The sequence below is a fragment of the Vombatus ursinus genome, unplaced genomic scaffold (assembly GCF_900497805.2).
Source record: "Vombatus ursinus unplaced genomic scaffold, bare-nosed wombat genome assembly UNPS02009205.1, whole genome shotgun sequence".
NCBI lineage: Eukaryota > Metazoa > Chordata > Mammalia > Diprotodontia > Vombatidae > Vombatus > Vombatus ursinus.
Window position 1 is genome coordinate 7,549,916 of NW_020948983.1, and position 18,798 is coordinate 7,568,713.

An 18,798-nucleotide genomic window follows, 5' to 3' on the forward strand; every position below is an offset into this window, starting at 1 on the left:
GAGCAGGATGATTTCAGAAAAAACTGGGAAGATTTACATGAACTGATGCAAAGTGAGGTGAGCAGAACCACAAGAAGACTGGTACACAGTAACAGCAATATTTTATGATGATCAACTGTGAATAACTTATCTATTCTCAGCAAGACAATAATCCAAGACAATTCTGAAGGACTTAGGATGAAAAATGCTATTCATCTCCAGAGGAAGAGGTGATAAGAGTCCAAATGCAGATCAAAGCATACTTATTAAACTTTCTTTTTGTTATTGTTTATTTTTGTCTGAGTTTTTTTTCACACGTATAATCTATGTCAAATGGATGGTCTTCTTGAAGTGAGGAGAAGGGAAGGAGGGAGGGAGAAAATTTGGAACTCAAAATTTTTTATTGTACTATATTATGGAAATGCCTTGTTTTATTCCATAAATTAAAAAACAAAATAAATTTTAAAATCTTAAAAATTATATTATATGTAATTGGAAAATATATAAAACTTTAAAAAATCCCATGTCTACAAAATGTTCCAGTTACAAAGGCAGAAAGACCATGAGCCAGGCACTGAACTCCTTAAGAAAGGAAGAAGGAGGACACCAAACTAAAAAAAAAAACCCAAGATAGGTAGCAAGCCTTCATCTCCTCATTTCTGAGACACTAGAAATGAAGGTCTTCTAGTACTTCTGGCTCAGGTCTCTGACAAATCCGCTGAGGATGTACAGATATGAGTCCCCTTTGGGTGGGCCCACTTCTATCTCTGGCTACCTGAGGCTTAGGACGTCTGATGCATGCAAGTGAGTCAGCTTCACCCCCTCCCCTTTTTTTACATTTTTTTTATTTTATTTTGTCTATTAATTTATTTATTTTTAGTTTTCAATATTTACTTCCACAAGATTTTGAGTTCCAAATTTTCTCCCCATCTTGTCCCTCCCCCAACCCCAAGACAGCGTGCATTCTGAATACCCTTTTCCCTAATCTGCCCTCTCTTCTATCTCCCCTGCTTTCTCTCATCCCCTTCTTCTTCTGTTTTCCTATAGGGCAGGATAGATTTCTATACCCCATTGCCTGTATATCTTATTTCCCAGTTGCATGTGAAAACAATTTTTTCACACTTGTTTTTAAAACTTTGGGTTCCAAATTTTCTCCCTTCCTCCCTTCCCATACACCCTCATTGAGAAGGCAAGCAACTCGATACAGGTTATACTTGTATAGTCATGCAAAACATTTCCACAGTAGTCATGCTGTGGAAAACTAATTATATTTCCCTTCATCCTATCTCACCCACCCCCCATTTATTCTATTCTCTCTTTTGACCCTGTCTCTCCTGAGAAGTGTTTGCTTCTGATTATCACCTCCCCCAATCTTCCCTCCCCTCTATCATCCCCTCTGCTCTCTTATTCCCCCCTCCCCCCCCCCGCATTTTCTTGTGGAGTAAGATAGCTTTCCATACCCAATTGAGTGTGTATGTTATTCCTTCCTTAAGCCAAATCTGATGAGAACAAGATTCACTCATGCCCTCTCACCTTCCCCCACTTCCCCTCCACTGTAAAAGCCTTTTCTTGTCTGTTTTATGTGAGATAATTTACCCCATTCTACCTCTCCATTTCTCCTTTCCCAGTACAATCCTTTCTCACTCCTTAATTTTATTCTCCAAATATCATCCATTTATCTTCAACTCACCCTGTGTCCTCTATTCAATCTATCTATACATATAAATTTTTTTTCCTTCCAACTACCCTAATACTGACAAAGGTCTCATGAGTTATAAATATCATCTTTCCATGTAGGAATGTAAACAGTTCAATCTTAATAAGTCCCTTATGATTTCTCTTTTCTGTTTACCTCTTCGTGCTTCTCTTGAGTTTTGTATTTGAAAGTCAAATTTTCTATTCAGCTCTGGTTTTTTCATCAAGAATGCTTGAAAGTCCTCTATTTCACTGAATGTCTATTTTTCCCCCTGAAGGATTATACTCAGTTTTGCTGGGTAGGTGATTCTCTCCTTTGCCCTCCAGAATATCATATTCCAAGCTCTGCAGTCCCTTAATGTAGAAGCTGCTAAATCTTGTGTTATCCTGTTTGTGTTTCCACAATACTTGAATTGTTTCTTTTTGGCTGCTTGCAATATTTTCTCCTTGACCTGGGAACTCTGGAATTTGTCTACAATATTCCTAGGATTTTTCCTTTGGGGATCTCTTTCAGGAGGTGATTGGTGGATTCTTTCCATTTCTATTTTACCCTCTGGTTCTAGAATATCAGGGCAATTTTCCTTGATAATTTCTTGAAAGATGATGTCTAGGCTCTTTTTTTGATCATGGCTTTCAGACAGTCCAATAATTTTTAAATTATCTCTCCTGGATCTATTGAGTCAGTCCCCTTTAGAACAGATCTTTAATGACAGAGTCCACTTGGGAGCTATCATAGATTCTTACAACAGATCTACTGCATATTGGGCTGTGGCAACACTGCTTGGCATTCACCCTCATTTCTACATGGGAGGATTGACTTCTGTGAATTGCTACACCTGAGTGATTACTACCAATAATAGAAATCAGTTAATACAATCAACAAGTGCTTATTAAGCTGTTACTATGTGCTAGGTACTATGGTAGGTAGAAATTGGGTATATAAATTTTTTTAAAATGAAACAATCCTTACTTTTTTTTTGTTTGTTTGTTTGTTTGTTTGTTTTTTGGCTAGGCAATGGGGTTAAGTGACTTGCCCAGAGTCACACAGCTAGTAAGTGTTATGTGTCTGAGGCCAGATTTGAACTCAGGTCCTCCTGACTCCAGGGCCGATGCTCTATCCACTGCACCACCCCGCTGCCCCAACAATCCTTATTTTTAAGGAGCTAACATTCCACCGGAGGAGACAACATGTACATGGACTACAAGATTATCATGACATGTGATGAACCATATCACTCTGATTGTACATCAGAACCAAGATTTGGCACCTAGTTGGATGCTCGTATAAAAGAGAGAAAGAGCTGAAGATGGATTCAAGGTATGAACCCTTGGTGACTGGAAGGATGCTGTGAAGTCAACAGGCTGGACATGTTTGAAAGACAGGTGGATTTTGGGGGAAGGACAATGAGTTCCATTTTGGACATGTTTACTTCATAGGATAAGAAATCTGGAGTAGGAAGGAACCTAATTTGGAGGTTATTTAGTCTAACCCCTTCCTTTGAGATTCCTGTGGGACATTGAGTTGGATATATACAACAGGCAGTAGGTGACGTGGGAATGGAGCTCAAGAGAGATTAGGATGGGAGATATAGATGTGGGAGTCATCTTCCCAGAGATAACTGAATTCATGGGACCCAGTGAAATCCCTGAGAGAGAGAGTATACAGAGCTAATTCCACTCCATAGACTAGAATAAAACAATTTACCTGAGCACTGATATGAAGGAGGATCGATCAGGCTTGGCATCTACAAGGTCGTCATCGTCTTCTTCTACATCACCTGCTCCCTGCCGCACTGAAGACTCCAACTCATCTGCCATCTGTGTGGATACATAAGTGCATAGGTATGTGGATAGACAGATACACACACACACACACACACACACACACCAAATCAAAATCACAGCATCATGTAATAAATAGCTCACATGTATAAAGTGCTGGTATTTACAACACATTTTTCTTATAACTACTCTGTGAGGGAGGTAGTCCATTTTTATCTCATGTTACAAATGAAGAGCTTAAAGCACAGAGTTTCAGTGACTTACCTAGGGCCACACAGTAGATAAATATCAGAACTGGAACTCAAGCCTTCTGACTCTCATCACTAAACTAAGCTTCCATTAGTATTGAGTACACACCATCTCTACTCAAGCCCAATTTAGAATCAATAACCAGAGAGATCAGCAGCTTTCTGTCTCTCACTTATCCTGTAGAGCACTACCAAACTAATCTTCCCCTAATATTACTTTTATTACATATTTCCATATTTGCTATGTTGTGAAAGAAAACACAGACAAAAATAACTTTTATGTTGCTTTTCTACTCAAGAGCCTTCAATGACTCCCTATTGCCTAAAGAATGCAGTCCAAACCCTTCTCCTGAGTTTTCAGGGTACTCTGTAATCTGGCCATAAACTGGTCTCTAAGCCGAATCTTTAATCCCAGTCCAATACACACCATGTTTGCTCCTGACTGTGTATAGCAAAGAAAGTACTGGCATCAGTTAGGATACTTGGATTCTGATCCCAATTTTACTATTATGTTGATGTACAACCTTGGGTGAATCACTTCTTCTCACTGGGTCTCAGTTTCCTCATCAGGAAAAATGAGAGAGTTAGATCAGAATGTTACTAAGATTCTTTCCAATTCTATAATTCTATTAATGACCTTTCCCTGCTTTGCTCACCATCTAAAACCACTGTCACCCACAAATATTTGCTTAGTATCTCCTTCCTGCAGGGCCTTGTGCTAGGCAATGGGGAAATAAATGTGTAAAAAATGGTCCTTGCCTTTGACATACAAAAAGTCTAGAGGGAGAGGTATATCATAAACATAAAGGAAGAAGTAATTGTACAGGGTAACATATGCCAAGTGCATCATGGACATTGAGAGTTACAGAAGAGTCTTAGTCTCTAAGCGTGAGGGAGGTGGAAGGAAGGAAAGAAAGGAGGAGGGAGGGAGGGAGAGAAAGTAGGGAAGGGAGGAAAGGAAGAAGGGAGGGAAGGAGGGAGGGAGAAAAGAAGGAAGGAGGGAAAGGAAGGAAAGGAAGAAAATAAGGGAGAAGGGAGGAAGAAAGGGAGAAGGGAGGCAAGGATTAGACTGGGGAGCTGGATCAGTTAGAAGGTCATTGTAGTACTCTAGGTTAGTTAGGATTGTGGCTATATGAATGAAAAGAAGGGGATACACACACATGTATACTCACATACATATATACATATACATATACGTACGTGTGTGTATATATGTACATGAGTGAGCATGATGTTGTGAAGGTAGAAATGACAAGATTTGGTGATGAACTGGTTAAATGGGATGAGTAAGGACCTTAATTTTGGGGGGGCAAAGTATGAGGCTGAGGGTAGGGTAAGGGGTTGTCACGGGGCCTCAGGTGAGGTTTGGTTTGGAACAGCCATTGCAGAAAGTGGGACAGAGAATCAAGTGGGGAGGAATAGAATGTTTGCCTCCCTGCAGTGAGGGCCCAGTTTAGATTACGGCTGTGTGACCTTGGGCAAGTCACTTAACCTCTGTCTGCCTCAGTTTCCTCTTCTGTAAAATGGAAAGGATAATAGCATCTACATACAACAAAAGTTGTTGAGAAGGTAGAATGAGATATTTGTAAAGTGCTTTGCACACTTTAAAGCACTATATAAATGCTAGCTATTATCAAACGAATTTTGGAATTCAGTGGGTAAAAGAGGTATTCAGATTTTAACTAAAGGCAAAAATCAGCTTTCTAATTATTAAAGCTATCCAACAAAGGCTGTTTCATGAGGTAATAAGTTCCGTGTCACTGACAGTGCTTAAGGGAAGGCTCAATGGTCATATGTTAGGCATACCATAGAGAGCATTATAGAATGGAGTAGAGTGGGTCCCTTCCTATGCTGAGATTCAATAATTCCTGCGTGATCCCTCTTCCACCTTATGCCCAAACCCCTCTACTCTTGAAACAGCCCTCTACAGAGCTGTAGACACTAGCGGAAGCAATGCAGGGTGGATCCTGCTCTTGTCCATGCCATCTCTGGCATGTCAAGGACAATTCTGAGAACAATAAGCTCTTTGGCAGGGAGACCATACGTGGGCACTTAAAAAAAAAAACCCTCTCCCTTGAAAATGTATTTTCAAAAATACCTCTGCTAATAGGAGGTACTTTGCAAATGACTGTTTATATATGAAACTTTTCGATAGTTAAACCATTTACCAGGACAGAATGACTGGCCTTGTTAAACTAGAGATGGATGAGTAGGACAAAGGCTTCAGAGTGGGAGGAAGAAGGACTAAGTAGTGAGCAGTGGGTGTGCTGACTGAAATCTGGTCCTAATGCATGGGTCAGGCCTATCCATATATCAGTCAACAAGTATTTATTGAATCATGAATCTAACGTTCTCCTATCCTACCCCCATATACTCCTATCATCTCTCCCTATCCCTTATTCCTCCTAAGTTTATTATTTTTTTAGGGAAGGTATTAAATAATATTTATTGGATACCAGTCTTCTAAATTATATTAACCTATCTCAATTACTTTACTTTACATGTTCATTTGAAGAAAAACTGGAAAGTTTTCAAAATAAAGGCAGCATAAGAAAATTCAACTGGCTTCTAATTTCTAATGGAGATTAAATGAAATATGTGTAAACTCAGCATACTACTGACTATCTGAATGTCCCTTTCCAGTCTTCTCTTGTTCATCTGCTGCTTTCAGTCTCACAAGTGTCTATCCTTCTCCCTTCTTTCTTAATCCAGTGTTTGACACAATGTCTGGCATATAGTAGGTTCTTAATAAATGTTTATTGAGTGACTGACTTAATACTCATCTACTCACATGGCTTCTATTACCAACCATACACAGAACTATGCCTCCAGCCCTGAATGCCCAAACTCCTCTGAGCCCTGGTTCCACTCCGCCTGCTATGTATCTCTACTTGGATATCCCATTAGCACCATGAACTTTCTTTAAAAGAAAAAAAAAGACATTTTATTTTTTCCCAAGTACATGTTAAAACAATTTTTAACAGTTTAAAAAAAAATTTTGAGTTCCAAATTTTATCCCTTCTTCCCTCTCTCCTTGCAATGGTAAACAACCTGATATAGGTTATGCATAGGCAATCATGTGAAACATTTTCATATTAATCATTTTGTACAAGAAGCCTGGACTACATTTATTCTTTACTGGCACTGTGACCTACAATTCTTTAGTACTTTCTCAGGCTATTGCCCCTTCTCTAGCTTTAAATTCCTTCCTTCCCAATCTTAATGCTGTCATTAATTACTGGGGGGGGGAGGGGGGAACCTGTGGCCTCAAGGCCACATGTGGCCCTCTAGGTCCTCAAGTGCAGCCCTTTGACTGAATCCAAATTGTTAAAGGGCCGCACTTGAGCCCCCCACCCTTGGTTAATTAGTTTACCTCCAAACTATTGAATCATTTGCCCTCTTACCCTGCCAAACTCTCACTACTCTCTGCCATCTCTCCTACTTAGTTGCTGCTAGAAAGGCTGGCCTAGGAACGTGCTGCTGGCCTGGCGACACCTAAACTTTATGTTCCCTAACTCAACAGGTCCCTGACTACAACAAGGAAATCCTTATTCCTCCCTAAATGATCCCACTCTCCAATTCCCCAAAGCTTCTTCACCTACTTTCCACCCACACTCTCTGGAGACTTTCCCTCTTACTTACTTTTCCCCTCTTCTTTTACTAAGAAAACTGAGACAGTTCAGTATGAATTCCCCTTTGCCATCACCTCCCACTCTCTCCTTCCTCCAGTCTTTGATGAGGTGGCTCTTATTACCAAGGACGGCCCCTCTACATATACCAATGGATCCATTTCCTCCTTTTCTCCTGCAGGTTGCCCCCTCAATTATCTCCCCTCTCTCTTCAATTTTTAATCTGTCCTTTCCATTCGGTCTTTTCCTACTGTTTTCAAACATGCCCCAAATCTCCATCTTCAAAAATCCTTCACTAGACTCGACTATCCGCTCAATCTCTCCTCCATTTCTTGCCCAAACTCTTAGAAAAAAAGCTACCTGAACTCCTCACCCCAACGTCCTCACCTTTTACTCACTCCTCAACCCTTTGAAAGCCTGGCTTCTGACCTTATCACTCAAAAGGAACGATGCTCTCTAAACTTATCAATTATCTCTTAAATGCCAAATCTAATAGTCTTTTCTCAGGCCTCCTCCTTCTGGATGCTTCTGTTGAATTTGACATTGCTGACCACCTCTCCTCTCCCTGTTTTTCTTTTAATGTCTGACTGCTCTTCAGTCAGCTAGCTCATTGTAAGCATCAATCAACTATGGTATAACCCAAAGCTCGGTAGGGGCAGTTAGGAGGGAAAGCAATGGGCTCTGGAATTAGGAAGACCTGGCTTCAAAGCTGGTCTCTCACCCTAACTAGCTGTGTGATCCTGGGCAAGTCACTTAACCTGTCTGCCTCAGTTTCACCAACTATAAAATAAGGATAAAAATAATACCTACCTCCCAAGGTTATTGTAAGGTTAAAATGAGGTATTTGTAAAGCATTTAGCAGAGTTCCTGGAACACAGTAAGTGCTTAACAGGGGGAAGGGAATAAGCATTTATACAATAGCCACTAACAAATGCTTCTTCCTTTCTTCCTCTCTCTACATTCTTAATGACCTCTTTAGCCCCCATGGATTTAATTATCATCTCTATGCAGATGACTCTCATATTGCCAATTCCAATATCTTCCTTAGCCTCAATGTCACATCACCAGTTGTCTACTGGAAATTTCAAACCAGAGAGGTCTCAAACTCAACATATACAAAAGAGAATCTATTGTACTTTACCTCTTCTTGCTCCCCTCCACCCCTAAACCAAATTTCCCTGTTTCTGACAAGGGCATCACCATTTTTCCAGTCTCCCAGATTTATGACGTTGGCACTATCCTTGACTCCTCACTTCTCATCCCCAAATCAGTCACCAAATCTTGGCATCTCTTATATCTTATCCTTCTCTTTATTTCAATGAACTCTGAATTGATCTCCTTGACCTAAGTCACTCCCCAACTTAGTAAATTCTGTGGGCCCCCTATTGCCTTTAATATCTAACAAATCCTTGTGTTTCTTTCTTTTAAAGCCAATCTGGCCCCAACCTATCTCCCTGGCCTCATTAATAACTAGCATTTATATAATGCTTTAAGGTTTACAAAGCACTTTACAAATATTATCCCATTTGATCTTCATAATAACCCTGGGAGATAGGTGCTTTTATTATCCTCATTTAACACATGAGGAAACAGAGTCAAACAGAGTGCAAGTGATTTGCCCAGGGTCACACAGCTAGTCAGTGTCTGAGGCTGGATTTGCAGTCAGGTCTTCCTGCCTCCAGGTCCAGCATTCTAGCTACTATGCCATGTAGCTAGGTCTCATTATAACTCCATGGACCTAGCATTAACTCTTTCCTCACCAACACACCTCAGAATCCCTCAGACTTTTCAAGAACCAGCTCAAACACCATCATCAACATTAAACTTCTCTTGATCTCCCAACTACTAGTGTACTCCTTCCCACCTTGTATTTATTTTACTTATAATTAATATGTGTATATGTCATATCTCCTGATAGAATATAAATTCCTTAACAGCAGAGAATGTTTTGTTTTTGTCTTTGTATTTTCAGCGTTTAATGCCGTGCGTGAACATCGAACATTAATAAATGCTTGTTGATTGGTTTTCATCTGCAAAACAATGGGGCTGAACTAGATAACTTCTAAGACCCTGTCCAGAACTAACACTCTGTGAACTGCTTTGTCACAGCATGGAGGTCAGTAAACGTTTAACCCTAGGTATCCCATGGAAGCAAAGGGGAATTCAGAAGTGATCTTCAAACTTTTAGACAACATTTTAGGACTGGGGACAGCTGAGAGTACATCACATTGCTATAAAGAAGGCATGGTGCTGTTAAATGCTTAACATTTGTCTTTCCAGAAAAAAAAACAATGTAGCTCCCTGAGGGCAGGGATGTAGCCTTTGCAGATATCTGAGGTGTGAAAGTTCATATAGTGCAGCTAGGTGGAACCATAGATAGATCACTGGGCCTGGTGACACGAAGACATGAATTCAAATAGGACCTCAGGCACTTACTAGCTGTGTGACCTTGGACAAGTCTCTTAACCCTGTCTGTCTCAGTTTCCTCAATTGTACAATGAGCTGGAGATGGCAATGACAAACCATTCCAGCATCTTTGCCAAGAAAATGGATCACGAAGAGTCAGACATGACTAAAATGACTGAACAACAACAATAACAACAAATGCTTTTGCTGAACATTTAACAATCAACTCTTGTAGGCCCTCCAGTACACCCTTGCTATGAAATCACACTTTCTATACTTGAATACACAAAGGATCTGTGATTCTGTCATGGCAAGGAACTCCCAAAATGGGAACTGTCTCCACCAAAAGATCTCAACAATCTATTAATGAGTTGGTAAATCCTAGGGAATTACTTAAGACACATAGAGACTAAGTGACTTGTCCAAGGTCACACAAACTCATGGTATATGTCAGAGGTAGCTTTGAATTCAGGCCCTCTTGATGACAACTCCAGCATTATATACTCTATGCCAGCTGTCTTCACAGGGTGGAGACTGAACTAATTACCTGCTGATGGCTTTAAAGTCACTTTGGGGGCCCAAAGTTAATTTAACATTCAAAGTGAGTTATTACAGAGTAGTAGTAAAAACCACATGGAAGGAAAGCTATGGCAAATCTGGACAGCATACTAAAAAGCAGCGCTATCACCTTACTAACAAAGGTCTGTATAGCCAAAGCTGTGGTTTTTCCAGTAGCAATGTATGGCTGTGAGAGGCACCACAGAATTGACACTTTTGAATTGTGGTGCTAGCGAAGACTTTGGAAAGTCCCTTGAACAGCAAGGAGATCAAATCAGTCAATACTTAAAGATGTTAATTCAGAGTCTTCACTGGAAGGACAAATACTGAAGCTGAAGTCTAAATACTTCAGCCACATAGAAGATGAGACTCATTGGAAAAGACCCTGATGTCGGGAAAGATTGAAAGAAAGAAAAGGGGGACAGTAGAGGATGAAATGGATAGATAGTGTCATCGAAGCAACAGAGATGAGCTTGGACAAACTTTGGGAAGTGGGGGAGGACAGAAGAGCCCAGCGTGCTCCATGGGGTCATAAAAAGTCATATAGGACTGAATGAATGAACAACAAAAATAAAAACTATGATTCACATATATTCATTTAAATGGTGAGGGAGAAAAGATAACTTCAGTGCCTTGGGTTAATACTTATTAATGTCCTCGTCTTAAGAATTATATCCAGCCTTCACAGTAACAGTGGTAGGGTTTGGGAAGTAGGTTACAGAATTATTATTATTGTCTCCAGCCATTATTTTCACCATGCACAGAATTGCTGGGGTAGAAATTACTTTCTACTGCTACAAATACACAACTAATCTGCAAATCTTTTACCCCCTTTCCGTTTTTCTACAAGCATGTACTGACCTCTCACAGTGTTCCCCAAATCAAATACTATAGAGGCAGACAAGGATGTCAAAGAAAGTAACAAGGCCCAAGTATTTGAGGAGTTTAAAATCTAATCATGAACATAAAAATGCACATAGGAAATACAGCAATATAGCAGGTAGTGACGATGGCTTGTCTGTGCACCTCGAGCAGTTGGCCAAGACTTCTTACACCAAGCAGATTCATGCAAAACAAACATATTCAGTTGTGATAAGAATGAAGTCCAGGTGTCCAAATAACATGGTTACTATTGAAAAATGATGGGTTTTCCAAAATACTAGGGAAACAAGGGGCCATGTAAGAAAGCTGCCAAGCAGTAACTTTTTGAGAGGAAGGTGAGGGGAAGGTCAGAGACAGGGAGAAGGAGAGGCAGGCTGTTTAGAAGAGGGAAGCAAGTCCTATGTGCATGGTGATGGGAGTGGCATCCAGGGATTAGGAAAGATGGAGGTGATGACAGGGGCAGTGTTGACATGAGTAGTTGGGCTAGCATCTGAGACTTCTTGAACTAAGGTAGGATCTGCAGAAGATTCAATTGCTAGAATGGACCATACAGAGAAGCAGAGGTGACAGACACAAAAAGGGTAATATGCCAAAAGAAAGCAGAAAGCAGATTGGATTGTTTGGTTAAAGGGGGATATGGTCTTCATTGAAGCAGCATTAATGGAATAGTTAGCCTCTGGTGCATCTTAGATATTAAACCGCCACCCTGGACCCTAAATTAGACCCAAGTCGGCATTAATTAGTGCAGTACCAGAATCCAGGGTTCTTTCTTCCACACCATTGATCCTTTTGAAAGGACGGCTCAAATCCTTCCCTTTTATTGACTGACCAAGGGGTGTGTGTGTGTGTGTGTGTGTGTGTGTGTGTGTAAGGGGTCCCAGTTAATGTCCTTTTTGTTCCAAAACAATATTCCAGTTTTTTCTTTGATTTTTTTTTATACAGAGAATAATCATGTGATATTTCAGTCATTCTCTTTGGAATTTGAAGGTCTTGGGGGTTTTCAGGTGCTCTTTTGTTTTTGCTTTGCCAACTGCAAGGTTTGTTTTCTGATTATGTGATTTTGAAATTTTATTATAATGTTCCTTGGTCATTTAAACCCAACAATTAAAGCAATAAATCAATAAACATTTATTAAGCATCTACTATATGCCTGGCGCTGGGCCAAACACTGAGGATATGAAAAGTGTCATGAGACAAGGCTCTACCTTCAAGGAGCTTACAATCTAATGGATTATCCCATGAAAAAAATCCACTGGTTCAGCTCACAGCTCAAGCAGTCAAGCAAATCTGTTTCCTCCTAACAACCATGATACTCCAGTATACAACATAAGTATTTTACGAGTACTTCCCATTTCATCACCCAGAATGTTAAAAAGACGTGTATTTGAGGAACAAGATTTAAGAAAGTCAATCATTTTTAACCGCTTCATCAGAGACACTTTTAAGTGAAGCTGGCTTTTGTTTTTAACTGCCTATGAGGACTACAATGATGAGTAGTCCAGTCTGGTGCCACTGACATGATTTGTGCTAATAAGCCAATGGGTTGACCCACCAATTGCTTCTTTACCATCAGGGTCAACACAGTTGTTTCAGGATAAAACAGGAGATTCAAAAAAGTCACTCAACATTGTTGAACACTTTAGTACCACTTGTGTTTGTGTTTGTGGCCAAGCATTCTCCTAACAAAAAAAAAAAAAAAAGATCTTCAAACGCTAGCTGGTGCTGATGCCAGACAAATCTAAGCAAAACAGTGGGCCCAGCCGTGTATGTAGATTTGTCCATTTGTAAAGCAAAAGTAGACTTATTTAGATGAGATATATTAACTCGGTTTTTATGTTTGTAGCTAAATCTTCAATTCACAGGTCATGCAGCCTGTATAATCATGAGAGAATGAGAGTAAAAACAAGAAGATGAATAATTTCTTGGAATTACTATGAAAATAGTTTCTGATCTTGTGGACATCTTGAAAGGATCTCCTAGGGATTTTCAGCCCGCACTTAGAGACCTGCGGGTCTAGAGTATTGACAGTTTGAGTTATTTGCTCCAGGTCACACATTTATTACATGTGTCACTGCCCTAGGCTTCCTCTCTATTGAGGAATTAGCAATTACAGTATTCTTACACAGCACTTTCCTACTAATCATGACTCCTTGGGGACTCACCTTGTCACAATGCAGAGTTTATAAACATGATCCCAACACTATAAGGCATTTTACCACACCCAGGCAGAACTCGGACAAGGCATTCCAGTTCTAGTTTTAAAAATAAACTGTAACACACTCAGGCCTTATGTCACAGATAAACATTCACATGCCACATGCAGCAGAATATTCCCGCTGTATTAAAGTAAGTGTGCTTATAAAATATTACAAAGTGTCGCTGATTCAGTGCCGTGCCCTCGGCAACTGCTTAACTTGCCTATTCCTAGCTCAGAACCTCTACAAAGAAAATGAAACTGGCAAACTTACAAGATACTCTGAAATGAATGGACCTTGTACCTCCTAAGTTATCAACTAGATCATGTCCCCATGAGGAATTTAGTCCAGGTATATCACAAAGATTCAGGGCTTCAGAGGACCTTCAGGATCATCACTCTCTTACTGATCCCAGAGAAATGAAATTATTTGTCCAAAGTCACTGAGGTTAAGTGTCAGTGGTGGGATCTGAACCCAGCTCTTCTGACCCCAAATCCAGTGGCCTTCTTATACTATCAAACAGTCCCCAAAGAGGACATTTAATAGTGCTGACTGAAAATTGTTTTAAAATATTTTAGTGATGTGAATGACTTATTATGCATAAAGGTACCACCAGGTGAAAAAAAAAGGCTTCTGGAGCCTGGTGTGAGCTATTTTTTTAAATGGGGTCACAGGATCATAAATCACCAGTTGGATAGGGCCTTAGAGGCCATTCAGTCCAACCTTTTCATTTTTCCAAATGAGGAAGCTGAGGGTCAAAAAAATTAAAAGCCTTGTCCACTACCACATAGTTCTCCCTGAGAGGCCAAATTTGAACTCAAGTCCTTTGACTCCATATCTAGTATTCACAAAGCAATAAACTGTTGTACTTGACTCAAAGAGCTTCAATATATTAGCTGATTAGAAATTCAATAGTTTAATAGAGAGAAGAAAAATAATTCTGGTGACCATTTCTGTCTATTTTTATTATTCAGTCATGTCTGCCCTGTGACCCCATTTGGGGTTTTCTTGGCAAAGATGCTGGAGTAGTTTGCCATTTCCTTCTCTAGCTCATTTTTATGGATGAGGAAACTGAGGCAAACAGGGTCAAATGACTTGCCCAGGGTCATACAGCCCACTAAATGTCTAAGGCTGGATTTGAACTCAGGAAGATGAGTCTTCCTAACTCCAAGCCAGTATAGCACCACCTAGCACTCTTTTCTGTCTCTACTCAATGAGGTTTATTACAGTTGACTTTATTAGTATGTATGCCTTGTGAAAACAAGGATTTCTTATTATTCACCTCAGAGGTTTGTTGAAAGTAAGGAAAATACTTTTTCATCAGTGAAAATACGTAAATAAGGGCTATTATAATTATTTCAAAGGATCATAGAATTACAGCTGGAACCTTAGAGGTCATCCAGAGAAACCCCTTCATTTTATAGAGGCGGAAACCGAGGCCCACAGAGGTTAAGAGGCTTTCCCAAGGTCACACAGGTGGCCTTGAGCCACTCTTCTGGCTCTCTCTGTGTGCTGTATTACCTGGCATACTTTCTCCATAGTGCTCTGAATGTTGTGTTTAATAAATGTTTGTTGAACTGAACTCGAACACATCTAGGAAATCCCCACTTGGTCCCTGCTTGGGCACATGGGATTAAAAAAAATCAATTTTCCTATTCTTAATGAGATCAAGGAAATTTCTGAACAGGCCGAGTGCCCAAGAATACAGGTTCAAGAAGTCAAGTGGCTTTAAAGAATAAACTTCAAGGGAAATAAACAAGAATTAAATCATCAGGTTTACCACTGGAAGGAAAAGGAAGCCAAAGTTTGGTAAGGCTCCTTCCTGAGAACAATTGAACAGAGAACCTCCACTATAAACTGCTACTACTCAGCAAGGAGAGAAGCAGACTGCTCTTCCCAACTCAAAGGACACCAGGTTCCTAGATTCTTCCTGCTGAGCTTGGTTTCCTTGGGAGGTGCTCACAATAAGTTCATACTCAGTAAAAGAAGGGGTCCAGGCCGCGCGTACCTGCCTACGGGGCCTTTACAAGCTTTCCTGGAGCTGTTGGTGACTGACTCATCAAGACAAACCCCACAATCTGGAAGAGCTTCCTTGTGGGAGGAGGGCTCTTAAATTTGCAATGCCAAGAAATCCCTGGATCCTTGGGCAGAATGGTCTAATGGAAGTTAGTGAAGGAAAGTCAGAAGAGATATAGGGGAATTTATTACTCTCTTTATTAGAGGGAGCGGTTGAACCTCAATTTCCTCAGCTACAAAAACATAGTAGTACTTGCCCTATCTTCCTCACTCGGTGATTTCAGGGCTCAAATACTATAATGTACATAAAAATACTTAGTAAATAGGGATTAGTAATTAATTTTAGTGAATAATTGGTGTTTAACTAGGAATTAATAAGTTAAAAGGGGATTGTATTTGCAGACAAAAGACCTGGGTTTAAATCTTGGTTCTCTAAATTACTTCACTTCCAAGCCTCAGTTTCCCCTTCTGTAAAATAAAGATAATTGACCTAATTATTTCACAGAGCTGCCATGAGAAAAGTGCTATGTAAATATCATATGTAATGATAATTTACTATATAAAGGTAAGTTATTATTGTTTAGATTAGACATGCTACAACACTTCTAAGCTTTATGGTTTTATCTGTGTGGTACTCCACCCAAACAGATTTCAGTCCTATCTTATTCCAACTCCACCTTGCTTCACAGCAATGGCGAAAAACCAACATGGGAAAGGAGAGCCTTCTGATGATAAACTTTTCTGAACACGGTGCCTAGGAGCAGACACACAGCCATCACAAGCGTCCATGCTTGAAGCCTGTCTAGGTCAGAAAAATCTACCAAAACACTCCAGTATCTTTGCTAAGAAAACCCCCATGGACAGTATTGAAATGCTAAAAGATATGACAGCAGGTTGGCTTGCCACGGTCCACAGAGTCACAAAGAGTTGGATACCACTGAACAATATATGCATATACACCTACATATATTTGTATTATATTTACTTATACGTGCAGAGACAGCCTGGTAAGGTAGAGTAGGCTCACGAACAGGAAGCCCTAGGTTTGAAGTGCTACTTCTGAGCCACACAGGCTGTGTGACCACAAGCAAGGGACTTAACCTCTCATGCCCTAAGCTACTCGCTAAGACTGTAAATTTCAGAGAAGAAGTCAACCTGCATTGAGAGAGAGTGTCTCTTATAGGGAATTCCCCTATGAATTCACCGGTCTAGGACCCAACCCCCTTGTCTAAGCCAGTCAGAGAAGTTCCTTGAGGGGAAGAATTTTTTTTTTTTGTAGTTTCTGTATCTACAGCACACAGCTCTGTGCCTGGCCTAATACAAAGCAGATGCTTAATAAATGTTCCTTGGTTGATTGCTTACAGTCAAAGGACTATAGATTTAGAGTTGCAAGGGATCTCTGTGGCCATGTAGTCCGATGCCTCATTTTACGGATGAAGAACTGAGGCCCAAGGACAGTGACTGGGCCAAAGTCACACTTGAATTAAATGGTAGATTGTCGTTTAGTCGAGTCTGACTCTTTGGGACCCCATCTGGGGTTTTTCTTGGCAAAGATCGTAGAGCAGTTTGCCATTTCCTTCTCCAGCTCATTTTACAGATGAGGAAACTGAGGCAAACAGGGTCAAGTGATTTGCCCAGGGTCAAACAGCTTGTAAGTGTCTCAGGCACATTTGAACTCAGGTCTTCTAGACTCCAGGCCCAGCACTATATTGAATGCACTATCTAGCTGCCTCTCCTTGGGTAGAGCCAGGATTCAAACCCAGGTCCTTCAACTCCAAATCCAACATTCTTTCCATGTCTAAAAGTCAACTCTAAAAATCCTATGGTCTTGTAAGTCTCAGTTTCCTCATCTGTCAAACAGTAAGACTAAATCATTTGTAAAGGCTGAGATATATTACATATTATTTGGGTGAACTTCAGCAAGTCAATCCAATCTTGGGCCTGAATTTCCTCATTTGTAAGAAATAAGGAACCTAGACTCCCAGAAGTCCAAGCTTCTTCCCAGTTCTGAATCTTATCCTAAGATCTCTAATATCCCTTTCCGGTTCAAGTTGCTATGATCTCTCCCTCTCTCCCTGCCCCCACTAGCTAAGTCTACTTCCCAGTCCTGACATGAGTTAGAATCCTGCCTCTGACACTTACTATCTATGTGGCCAATGACTTAACCTATGTTCCTATTCATGTTCCTCATCTGTCAGATGGGGATAATGATAGTACCTACCTCCCAGGGTTGTGGTGGATAATTGCACCTATCTCGCAGGGTTGTTGTGAAGCTGTGATAACATATGTAATGCACTTTGCAAGCCTTAAACCTTGTAATAAATGCTAGCTATGATTATATACATATATGCTTCATATTATTATTAAATTTATCAAAAGTGTATTAAGGAGTTTACAAATATCCCACTGTAGATCGACAAGTATTAACTCTATCAGACAGTCTAACTCCTTTTTCAACCAAAGGCCAGGCAATCCGCAGAAAAGCCCCGGAAGGCTAGCAAGGGAGAAGAAGCAGGGAGTGCGATGTTAGCAAGCACGTAGCTGAGTACAGAGGACCGGCGGCCCGGGACTGGAGAGGTCAGCGCGGATGTAGGGGGCTGAAAGGCAGGGAGCGCATACAGTAGAGAGAAGAGAAAGTCGGGGAAGGGGGCGGGGGGCAGCTGGGATTACCGTGTCCACCGTGGGTGCTGGAGGAGGTGGAAGGTGACGCTGCAAACACACCGGTCTCCCTCCGTGCCAGCCAGTCCAAGTTAGACTGCGCTTAGGGCGCGAAAGCAAAATGGGCAGCGGGGCGGGGCCGAGGCCGGCCGGGGGGTGGAGCCCCGCTCCCCGAGGGCCCTGTGGGCCCGCCTCGTCCTACGTGGCTCCTGGGCTTCAGCCGCCGCAGGGGTTTGGAAGGGCGGAGCGAGCTCTCCCCAGTTTCCTAAGTTTGCAGCGCCGCGGACCCCGCCCACGTCCCGTGCGCGCGGGGAGGTGCCTGCGAGCCCCATTATGGAGCCTTTCCGGGTCTTGGGGCCCGGCAGCCCGGAGCAATCTGCCCCATTTCTTTGCATTGCTCTTACTCAGGTTTTCTTACCTGCCTCGCCCGATTCCCAGAAGAGGCGAGGCTCCCGCGCCGCATCTCCACCTTTGCAGTCCAGAGTCAGGTGTTTCCAGATCTAAAATTCCATGATTTATGATCTAGGAAGAATTGGAGTGAGAAGGCCTTTGAATCGAAAGAACCTGTCAAGAAGGCCCTAATTACTAAACATTTGTTCAGGGCTCTCTCTGTAACAAGCTAACAGATTGAGGGGCAGGGTCCTTCCAATAAGCAGCCTGGTAGCCCACCAGATACAACTCCATCCATGCGTGAGCATTTATTCTGTATGCCTCCGGTCTCAGCTTTGCCATGTACACTCCAACTTGGAA

The 18,798-nt window shown here is 41.2% G+C and overlaps 1 protein-coding gene across 1 annotated transcript in view; it reads right to left on the reverse strand.

Moving 5' to 3' along the window:
- The window catches only part of CASP7 (caspase 7), a 57,139-nt gene extending 38,974 nt beyond the window's left edge, over positions 1 to 18,165 (reverse strand). Inside the window, exons 1-2 of the mRNA XM_027852212.1 lie at positions 18,061 to 18,165; positions 3,380 to 3,492 (exon numbers count right to left, since the gene is read on the reverse strand). Coding sequence (XP_027708013.1) covers positions 3,380 to 3,492 — 113 coding nt within the window. The 5' untranslated portion in view covers positions 18,061 to 18,165. The remainder of the gene's footprint in view (positions 1 to 3,379; positions 3,493 to 18,060) is intronic.
- Positions 18,166 to 18,798: the final 633 nt, after the last annotated feature.